At 36.5% G+C, this 12,058-nt stretch overlaps 1 protein-coding gene across 4 annotated transcripts in view; it reads left to right on the top strand.

Annotated features, from left to right (window-relative positions):
- Window positions 1-12,058, top strand: part of ASH2L (ASH2 like, histone lysine methyltransferase complex subunit) — a 90,218-nt gene that overhangs the window by 6,967 nt on the left and 71,193 nt on the right. For all 4 annotated transcript variants that reach the window (XM_077144613.1, XM_077144614.1, XM_077144617.1 and 1 more), the window contains exons 6-7: window positions 487-582; window positions 1,166-1,261. In XM_077144613.1, the coding sequence (XP_077000728.1) occupies window positions 487-582; window positions 1,166-1,261 (192 nt within the window). The remainder of the gene's footprint in view (window positions 1-486; window positions 583-1,165; window positions 1,262-12,058) is intronic.

The raw sequence follows: 12,058 nt of genomic DNA, 5'->3' as shown, positions 1-12,058 counted from the left end.
GTCAAGCTTGTAATTCTGGGTGATCAGTGATTCTATGTTTTAAGATCAAGAATAGAAATTTGCAGAGCAGATTTGGGAGGTGAGATATAGAGTTCAGTTTTAGGCTTGAGAGTTTGAGACACCTGTTGGAAGTTCAAAAGATGTCTCAAGCAGGTAGAAATAGCTCAAGAGAGAGAATAATTTTGGAGTTCTTCACCTTCCAGATCTCAACCAAGGGAATGGGATGATCTTTCTGCCTTCAGCTGTATTTTAAGCCCTGTATGACTAAGACTTGTGTACACTTCTTCGAAATCTCTACTATTGTTGGCATGCAGTTAAATATTTGGTCAATGATTATGAAGCTAAACATGGATTTTTTATCTTTATTCTGACAGGGATTTTGAAAATGCTTTGATCTTCTTCCTTTCTTCCTTTCTTCATTCTTTCTTATGAGCATGACTTTGAAAGCAGCTATAAAAGCCTAATAAATTTTGTTTTAAAAATTAGGATATTATACCATTTATTGATAAATATTGGGAGTGCATGACGACCAGACAGAGACCTGGGAAAATGACTTGGCCAAATAACATTGTTAAAACAATGGTAAGTAGACTAAAATTGATTAAACTGAACATTTAGTGTTTTTTGTAAGAAATTCCCTTTAGTGCCACTGTGAAATAATGTGATGACTAAGAAAATGAGAACAACTTTGCGTGTAAGAGATATCACTAATTGTAAATTTAAACAGTTTTCACAAAATCAGTTGTACACTGTCTCAACTGGACATCACCCATGATAAGCTTTATGTGACACTAAAACCCTTGTCCACTGTGCTTTTACAAGTATACTTTTACATCAAAATTGTAAGCAGTTCTAAAATTTGTTCTAAACATTGTCCTTAGAATTAAAGGGAACACTTGGGGAGAAGGTAGGCTATTAATAGTGTTTTTCTTCTGCGACGTGGAGGAATAGGTGAAGATTTTGGTGGACATTTGTCTCTGTTTTTAAGTTTCTCTGTTCAATTTTTATGATGATTGTATATTAATTTCCTAACAGAGACAAAAACTACTAACTTTTTGGGAGACTGCATCAAAGAATTGACTTGAGAAATTGGTGGTTGATTATCCATTTAGTACTTCTTTTACACAAAAAATTTCCAGTAATGTAAAACACTGCTTCCTTTCAGAGCAAAGAAAGAGATGTATTCTTGGTAAAGGAGCACCCTGATCCTGGGAGTAAAGACCCAGAGGAAGATTACCCCAAATTTGGACTTTTGGATCAGGTACATTAATATGTTTTATATTTCTCTTTTTATTTTTTAAAATTAGACGTTATATGAAAGTCCATAATTTATATTAGGGTTCACTCTTTGTGTTGTACAAATCACTGGATTTTTGTTTTGTTTTGTTGCAGTTTGCATGTACAACATATTTCTCCTTGTAACCACTTTCAAATGTATAATTTAGTGATATTACTTATATTTACAATGCTGTGCTATCATCATCATCATCCATTACTAAAACTTACATCACCCCAAACAGATTGTATCCATTAAACATTAACATTTCCTTCCCCCCACCCCAGCACTGATAACCTATAATCTTTCGCTACATCTGAAATTGCATAGATTGTTATTTCATATAATGAGACCGTACATTATTTGTCCTTTTATGTCTGACTCATTTCACTCCTCATGATGTCTTCAAGGTTCATCCATGTTGTAGCATGTATCAAAACTTCATTCCTTTTTATAGCTGAATTATATTCCATTGCATGTATATATCACATTTTTTTGTCCATTCATCACCATTTGGCTATTGTGAATAATGCTGCTTTTGAACATTGACGTACAAATATCTGTTCGAGTCCCTGCTTGTAATTCTTTTTGTTGTCTTGTTTGCAGTGCTGGATTTTTTTTGTGTGTGTGGTGGTTTTATTGAGATATATCCACATTTTATATAAGTCATCCAAAGTGTACAATCAGTGGCTCTCGGTATAATCACAGAGTTATGTACTTATCACCACAATCAATTTTTATAACATTTTCATTACTCTAAAGAGAAAAACACCTACCCTTTATATCCCCCTGTTGTCGACATAAATGTTGACATTGTTGTGATACCCTTGTTACAGTTGGTGAAAGAATATTAATACTGTTAGCTATAGTCCATATTTTACATTGGGTGAATTTTTTGCCATATACCACCCATTTATTAACATGTTGTAATAGTAACATGCATTTGTTACAGTTCATGAAAAAACGTTGTTATATTTTTGCTGTTAATAACAATCATCATCCAAAACAAGGTTCATTGTGTTACACACTTCCATATTTTGTCCTTTAGCTTCCTTTCTAGTGACATACACAACCTGAAATTTCCCCTTTCATCCGCATTCATACACATAATTCAGTGCTGTTAATTATACTCACATATAATGTGCTATCATCTCTACCATTTCCAAACATTTATAATCAATCTAAATAGAAATACGGTACAAATTAATTATCAATTCCCCATTCTTTTTTTAAAAAAATGGTTTTTTGAGATATCCTCACACAGTACATACACTCCATCCAAAGTATACAGGTCAAGGCTCATATCATCATCTCAGAATTGTGTATTCGTCACCATGATCATTTTTAGAACATTTGTATCACTCCAGAAAAAAGAAATGAAATGAAAAAAGAAAACCCCATACATCCCATACGTCTTACTATCTACCCCAAATTTTGCAATATACCCTGATTTATTTTTTTATTTTTTGGGTGCGTGGGCCAGGACTCAAATCTGGGTCTTCACAGGGCAGGCAAGAATTCTCCCACTGAGTGCCCCGTTCTTTACCCCCATTCTATCTCCCGGTAATCTAAATAACTAGATATTAATTCCGTTAGTTTGATTATTATACTTAGGTTGTATTAGTGAGATCATAAAATATTTGTCCTTTTGTGTCTGGCTTCTTTCACTCAATATAATATCCTCCAGATTTATCCATGTTGTTATATATATCAGGACTTCATTCCTTTTTATTGCTGAATAATATCCCATCATATATATATACCACATTTTGCCTGTCCATTCATCAGTTGATGGTTACTTGGGTTGCTTCCATCTTTTGGCAACTGTGAATAATGACACTATGAATATCAGTGTGCAAATATCTGTTCAAGTGCCTGTTTACAATTCTTTTGGGTATATACCTAATTGGGGATTGCTGAGTCATATAGTCATTTTATACTTAGTTTTCTGAGGAATTGCCAGAGTGTCTTCCACACTGGCTGCACCATTTTGTATTCCCTCTTGCAGTTAATGATTGTTCCTCTTGACCACATCCTTTTGTGGTTTTCTGTTTTTTTTGTTTGTTTGTTTTTATACTAGAGACCATTATAGTAAGTGTGGTTTTGATTTGCATTTCCCCAGTAGCTAGTGATGTTGAGCATCTTTTCCTGTGCTTTTCTAAAGAATTTTCTCTTTAGAAAAATGTCTATGAAGTCTTCCCCCCCCCTTTTTTTTAAAGGCAGTTTTATTGAGATTTATTCACATACCATATAATCATCCAAAGTATACAGTCAGTGGTTCAGAGTAACATATAGTTGTGCATTCATCACAATCAATTTTTGAACGTTTTCATTAATCAAAAAATTAAAATAAGAATAAAAGTTTAAAAGAACACCTGAAACATCCCATACCCTTTATTGCCTCCCCACTATTTATTATTTTTGTCCTTATTTTTTTATACTCATCTGTCCACATACTGGATAAAGAGAGTGCCAGCCATAAGTTTTTCACAATCACACAGTCACACTGTTAAAGCTGTATATTATACAATTGTCTTCAAGAATCAAGGCTACTAGATTACAGTTCAACAATTTCAGGTATTTCCTCCTACTATTTTAATACACTAATAACTAAAGAGGAATATCTATATAATGCATAAGAATAACCTCTTGACTCTATTTGAAATCTCTCAGCCACTGAAACTTAATTTTGTTTCATTTCTCTCCCGCTTTGGTCAAGAATCTGGGTCCAGGCTCATCCCCAGGGGACAGGTCCTATGTTGCTAGGGAGATTTACACCCCTGGGAGTCATGTCCCGCATAAGGGGGAGTACAGTGAATTTACTTGCAGAGTTGGCTTAGAGAGAGAGGCCACATCTGAGCAACAAAAGAGATTCTCTGGGGGTGACTTTTTTTTAATTGTACAGTATAACATATACTCAAAGCAAAGAAATAAAAAAGCAATCGTTTTTCAAAGCACTTTTCAACAAGTAGTTACAGGACAGATGCCAGAGTTTGTCATGGGCTACCGTACAATCCTCTCAGATTTTTTCCGTCCTAGCTGCTCAGAATAGAGGAGGCTAGAAGGCTTAAATAGTTTTTCACCATCACAATTGACTTATTTCCTTCTTTTTTTGTGAAAAATAACATACATACATAAAAGCAGTGTATTTCAAAGTACTGTACCACAATTAGTTGTAAAACATATTTCAGAGTTTGTCATGGGTTACAATTCCACAATTTTAGGTTTTTACTTCTAGCTACTCTAAGATACTGGAGACTAAAAGAGATATCAGTTTAATGATTCAGCATTTATATTCATTTGTTGAATCCTATCTTCACTGTACAACTGCACCATCACCTTTGACCTTTCCGTCCCTCTCCTTAGGGACATAGTTTGGACTATGGCCAGTCTAAATTTTTCATATTGGAAGGGTCTGTCACTTTTATGGGATAGGGAAATGGAATTATGTGATGTTCTAGAGAGGCTGGGCCCTCTAGGTTTCTGGACCTATCTGGACCACGGACCCATCTGGAGGTTGTAGGTTTCTGGAAAGTTACTGTAGTGCATGGAACCCTTGTGGAATCTTATATATTGCCCTAGATGTTCTTTAGATGGGCTGAAATGGTCCTGGTTGGGATTTGGCCAGTTATGATACGTAGCAGTGTCTAACTGAAGCTTGTGTAAGAGCAACCTCCAGAGTAACCTCTAGACTCTATTTGAACTCTGCCTCTGCCACTGATACTTTATTGGTTACACTGTTTGTCTCTGGGAGTGACTCTTAGGCATAATTTTAGGTAGGTTTAGCTTCTTTGTAAAATAAGTTTCATAAGGGCAAGCCCCAAGATTGAGGGCTCAGCCTTTTAAACTGGTAGTCCCCAGTGCTTGCTAAGAATATCAGGAATTCTGGAGGTGGGGAAGTTTAATATTTCCATGTTTTTCCCCTGTCCCTCAAGGGGGCTTTGCAAATACTTTTTAAATTTATGATACATAACCACATACAAATACAAACATTCTTACATTCTTGTTATATAATCAATAACTCACAATATCATCACATAGTTGTACATTCATCATCATGATCACTTCACAGAACATTCGCATCAATTCAGAAAAAGAAACAGAAAAAAATTCATACGTACCATACCCCTTACCCCTCCCTTTCATTGATCACTAGCGTTTCAATCTACTAAATTTATTTTAACATTTGTTCCCCCTATTATTTATTTGTTTTTAATCCATATGTTTTACTCATCTGTCAATAAGGTACATAAAAAGAACATCAGACACAAGGTATTTTGTTTTTAGATTTCTTGACATTTTTTATTGTGAAATATATATATAGAAAAAAATCAATAAATTTCACAGTACATTGTAAGAAGTAGTTATACAACAAATTTCAAATTTTGGTATGGATTACAGTTCCACAATTTCATAAATGTTTTGCTCGCTGCTGCCGGACATTAGAGACTAAAAAGAAATATAATGATTCAGTTGTCATACTCATTTGTTAACTCTTAACTTCTCTATTATAACTCCTCCTTCCCTTTGATCCTTCACCCAGTCTTTAGGTATATTCGGTTTATACCACTCTAACGTTTTTTCATGTTGAAAAGGGGTTTTTACAATATGGGATAGGAGGAAGGAACAGGTTGATGTTCTTTTTTTTTTTAATTTTTATTAATAAAACCAATCAACATTCAATATGAACATTCTTTTTTTATCACATAGTTGTATATTCATCATCATGATCATTTCTTAGAACATTTGCATCAATTCAGAAAAAGAAATAAAAAGAAAACAAAAAAATTTATATATACTATATTCCCTACCCCTCCATTTCATTGATCACTAGCATTTCAAGGTACTCAAATTTATTTTAACATTATTTACCCCTATTATTTATTTATTTTTAATTCATATGTTTTACTCATCTGTCCATAAGGTAGATAAAAGAAGTATCAGACACAAGGTTTTCACAATCACACAATCACATTGCGAAAACTGTATCATTATAAATCATCTTCAAGACACATGGCTACTGGAACACAGCTCTACATTTTCAGGCAGTTCCCTCCATCCTCTCTGTTAACGCCTTAACTAAAAAGGTGATATCTATTTAATGTGTAATAATAACCTCCAGGATGGCCTCTCGACTCTGTTTGGAATCTCTCAGCCATTGACACTTTATTTTGTCTCATTTCTCTCTTCCCCCTTTTGGTGGAGAAGATTGTCTCAGTCCCTTGATGCTGAGTTCCAGCTCACTCTAGGATTTCTGTCCTATGTTGCCAGGAAGGTCCACACCCCTCGGAGTCATGTCCCACATAGAAAGGGGGAGGGCGGTGAGTTTGTTTGTCGTGTTGGCTGGAGAGAGCGGCCACAACTGAGCAACAGAAGAAGTTCTCTTGGGGGTGACTCTTAGGCCTAATTTTAAGTAATTTTAAGACCTATCCTTTGCAGGGTTAAGTTTCATATGAACAAACCCCAAGATTGGGGGCCCAACCTATTACTTTGGTTGTCTCCACTGCTTGTGAGAATATCAAGAATTCTTCACTTGGGAAAGTTGAATTTTTCTCCTTTCTCGCCATTCCCCCAAGGAAACTTGCAAATACTTTTTTATTCTCTGTCCACATTTCTCTGGGGTATATCAGGGCATCACTCTAACCTGTTCAAACCTAAAAGCTGTCATTCCCTATTCAAGGTCCATGTAATTAGGGTGTTTGAATAAACTGACCATACAAGTTGAATTAGATAGTGTGCTACAGAAAATATAAATTTTGTACCAAATAGCCATCTCTTCCTTTGGTCATACACAGAAGTTGAAGATTTGAAACCCAGTATCATCCTTTATCCTTTAGTCTGATTTACCTTAGTCCTAACCAGATCTGCTTCATTCATTTCTCTAATTGAGATCTGAGTCCTTTTCAGCTTTTTAAACGGTTGCTGTATGTGGTAATGCTGACCTTCATAGCTTCAGAGCTTTAACTCTGAGTCTCAGGTGTCACACAGATACTTGAAGTTCCAGAGAATAACCAGGTTATACACAGAGAGCTCAGCACCTCAGAATTTAGAAATAACAGTTAAAACTCAGGAATAGGTGTGACTGCTGTAAGAGCTACAGTCTGGGAACCTTGGCATCATGGAGTTGAGAAAGCCTTCTTGACCAAAAGGGAGAAGAGAGAAAGGAGACAAAATAAAGTCTCAGTGGGCTGAAAGATTTCAGAGTTGATAGGTTATCTTGGAGATTATTTTCATGCATTATATAGATAACCCTTTTTAGTTTATTGGAGTGGCGAGAGGGAAGTATATGAAACTGTTGAGCTGTGTTGCAGTAGCCTTGATTCTTGAAGATGACTGTATAACTATACAGTTTTTATAATGTGACTCTGATCGTGAAAACCTTGTGTCTGATGCTTCTTTTATCCACGGTGTGGATGAGTAAAAAAATAAGGATAAAAAATAAATAATGGGGAGATAAAGGGTAAAAATAGGGTAGATTGGAATACTGTGGGTCAATGAAAGGGATGGGTTTGGGGTAGGGATGTATGAGTTCTTGTTTCTTTTTTCTTTTTCTTTGGAGTGATACAAATGTTCTAGAAATGATCGTGGTAAAGAATGTACAACTACATGATGGTATTGTGAACCCTTGATTGTATAATATGGTTGGACTGTATTTGGATATTTCTCAAAAATAATTTTTAAAAATTGCTAAAGAGCAACAACAAAAAAACATGGTGCACAAAATAAGCATCAGCTCCCCATGCTTTACCCTCATTCTATCTTCTGGTAACTTGTATTCTAGATACTAACTCCATGAGTTTGCTTATTGTATTTAGTTTATATTAGTGAGATCATACAATAATTGGACTTTTGTGTCTGGCTTATTTCATTCAACATATTGTCCTCAATGTTCATCCATGCGGTTGCATGCATCAGGACTTCATTTCTTCTTACAGCTGAATAATATTCCATCATATGTGCATCCACATTTTGTTTGTCCATTCATCATTTGATAGACACTGGTTGTTTCCATCTTTTGGCAATTGTGAATAATGTCGCTATGAACAATGGTGTGCAAATGTCTGCATCCCAGCTTTCAGTTTTTCTGATTATATTCCTAGTAGTGGAACTGCAGATAATATGGCAATTCTGTACTTTTCTTCCTGAGAAACTGGCAGAATGTCTTCTACAGTGCTACACCATTTTGCATTCCTGTCAGCAGTGAATAAGTGTTCCTGTTTCTCCACATCCTCTCCAACATTTGTGGTTTTCTCTTTGTTTAATAAACAAAACAATAGTGTTTAATAGTGGCCATTCCAGTAGGTGAGATGATATCTCATTGTGATTTTATGTACACCCAGTATCTTAATATCCTTTATCTCTTTCGCCATCACCATGAATTGATTTAAATTTGTTTGAGCATCATTGATTATTTCCAAATTCTGGGTCTCTTCTGACTTTTTAATTTGTTCCTTTCACTGGACCATATCTTCCTGCATTTTAGTTTGCCTTGTTATTTTTTTCTGATACATAGTCATCTGATTATCTTCATGGGTTTATTCTAAAGGTTGGTTTCTCTCATATAGGATTTTGTTGTTAATTGAGTTTATATTGATGTTTTACTATGACAGTTGGACAGTCGATATTTCCCAGCCAAAACATGGCCAGGTACCCATCCAAGGGGCATGGTCCAGATCTAAACAGTACTGACAAAGGTCTCAAAGTCTCCAAAAAGCCACCCACCCTTTTTTCCCCCCTTTCATGTCACAGATTGCACTTTCTGGCCTGCCCAGCAGATGGTACTCTTCAGCTGCTTATCCCCCTCAGCCCTGTGATGGCAGGTTGTTACTGTTCTTTGTCAGTTCCACCTCTGATGTGATCAAACCAGTGGTGCTGGGTGATGTCTGAGTGGGAAGGGCTGAAACTTGGGGATCCAGTGTTTTCACTTCACCAGCCAATATCTGTCTGTGTTGCCCTCTGTACTTGTGGTGGAGGCCTCTCATAGCCATCCCAGTCCACAACAAGAATCTGGCCACTTGTTCTTGTTTCCCTCCTGGGTGAAGGATGGGCATCAGGAGCCATGGAGAGAATTACAGTCTCTGAAAATAGTTTCTCAGTCTCTAAATCCCGCACTTCTCTGGATATTATACTGTTTTAATCTGCCAAAGCTGCCAAAATGCAGCACACCAGAGGTGGATTTGCTTTTAATAGAAGTGGATTTATTTAGTTAAAAACATATAGTTCTTCAGAAAAGGCAGCTAACTTTCAACTGAGGTTCTTTCTTACATGGGAAGGCACAGGGTGGTCTCTGCTGGCCTTCTCTCCAGGCCTTTGGGTTCCAACAACTTTCCCTGGGGTGATTCCTTTTTGTACCTCCAAAAGCCTGGTCTGAGCTGTAAGTGCTGAGATGAGATATGCTGAGCTGCTTGGGCTATGCTGCGTTGAGCTCTCTCATTTAAGCATCCAGCCAGTTAAATCAAACATCATTCACTGAGGCAGGCACACCCCCAGCCGACTGCAGATGTAATCAGCCACAGATGAACTTCACATGCCATTAGCTGATGTCCACAGCAGTAGAACTAGGCACCTTCACCTGACCAAGTTGACACCTGAACCTAACTACCACACTGACCTTCCTTGTTCTCCAGGTACCCAAAACACTTGATTCAGACAGTTTCTGCCTGGCTTCTCACTGCTTTTGGGAGAGAACTAGGTTCTGCTACTCCCTCACGGATCCTCCATTCTTCTTGTGGTTTTGAATTGCATTTCCCTAATAACTAATGATGATGACTGTCTGTTCATGTGCTTTCTAGCCATTTGTATTTCCTCTTTGAAAAAATATCTATTCAAGTCTTTTGCCCATTTTGTTTTGTTTTGTTTTGTATTTTTAACTTATTTATTTTTTATTTATTATACATAACCACATACAAACACAAGCATTCTTACCATATGATCAGTCCATTCTTGTTGTATAATCAATAACTCACACTATCATCACATAGTTGTATGTTCCTCATTATAATCATTTCTTAGAACATCTGCATCAATTCAGAAGCAGCAATAAAAATAAAACAAAAAAATTCATACAAACCATACCCCTTACCCCACACCGATCACCAGCATTTCAATCTACTTAATTTATTTTAACATTTGTTCCCATTATTTATTTTTAATCCATATATTTTACTTGTCAGTCGATAAGGTAGACAAAAAGCATCAGACACAAGGCTCTCATAACCACACACTCACACTGATAGCCATATCATCATACAATTCAAGAAGCATGGTCATTGGAGCATAGCTCCACATTTTCAGGCAGTTACCTCCAGCCTCCCCATTATACCTTAACTAAACAGGTGATATCTATTTAATGCATAAGAATAACCTCCAGGATAACCTCTGGACACTGGAATCTCTCAGCCATTGACACTTTATTTTGTCCCATTTCATTTTTCCCCCTTTTGGTCAAGAAGATTTTCTCAATCTCTTGATGCTGAGTTCCAGCTCATTCTAGGATCTCTGTCCCACATTGCCAGGAAGGTCCACACCCCTGGGAGTCATGTCCCACATGAGAGAGGGAGAGGACAGTGAGCTTGATTACTGTGTCGGCTGAGAGAGAGAGACGCCACATCTGAGCAACATAAGAGGTTCTCTTGAGGGTGACTCTTAGGCCTAATTTTAAGTAGGCTTAGCCTATCCTTTGCCGGATTAAGTTTCATATGAACAAACCGCAAGATTGGAGGCTTGGCCTATTTGCTTTGGCTGTCCCCACTGCCTGTGAGAATATCAAGAATTCTCCACTTGGGGAAGTTGAATTTTCCCCCTTTCTCACCATTCCCCCTAGGGTACTGTGCACGTACTTCCCTATTCACCATTCAGATAGCTCTGGGCTGTACCTGAGCATCACTCTGGACAAACTTACAAAATCTTATGCCCTTCCTAAGGTTCCAAGTACTATGGTGTTCAATTAAGCTGTCCACATAAGTTATATTAGGAAATGCACTAGTAAAAATATTAATTTTTGTACCAAATAAACATTTTTTGCTTTAGTCTCACCTATCGGTTAGTTTAAAAATACTAATTGTCATCAGTTTGCAACACCCTGCATTATTGACATTCCTTTGTTCTTCCTCATGCAGAAACATTTTTTAATTTATGCTTTTAGTCACTATCATTATACACTCTAGGCGTTCCTAGATGATACCATCTGAGTTTGTTTTCAATGTTTATTTTTTAAGTTTTTTTAAATACCCTAAAACACCAAACAAATGCAGACATTCCTATTTTGATCATTCCGTTCTACGTACATAATCAGTAATTCACAGTATCATCACCTAGTTGCATATTCATCATGATCATTTCCTGAAACATTTGTATCCATTCAGAAAAAGAAATAAAACAAAAACACACAAAAAACTTAGACATACCATACCCCTTACCCCTACCTGTCATTGATCACTAACATTTCAAACTAAGTTATTTTAACATTTGTTCCCCCATTATTTATTTTTATTCCACATGTTCTACTCGTCTGTTGACAAGGTGGATAAAAGGAGATCAGACACAAGGTTTTCATAATCATACAGTCACATTATGAAAGCCTATATCATTATACAACCATCTTCATGAACTGCGGCTACTGGAACACAACTCTACATTTTCAGGCAGTTCCCTCCAGCCTCTCTGTTACATCTTGAATACAAGGTGATATCTACTTAATGCATAATAATAACCTCCAGGATACCCTCTCAACTCTGTTTGGAATCTCTCAGCCATTGACACTTTGTCTCATTTCACTCTTCC

Source organism: Tamandua tetradactyla, chromosome 26 (genome assembly GCF_023851605.1).
Source record: "Tamandua tetradactyla isolate mTamTet1 chromosome 26, mTamTet1.pri, whole genome shotgun sequence".
NCBI classification, from domain to species: Eukaryota; Metazoa; Chordata; class Mammalia; order Pilosa; family Myrmecophagidae; genus Tamandua; species Tamandua tetradactyla.
This window is presented reverse-complemented; position numbering and strand designations above follow the sequence as displayed.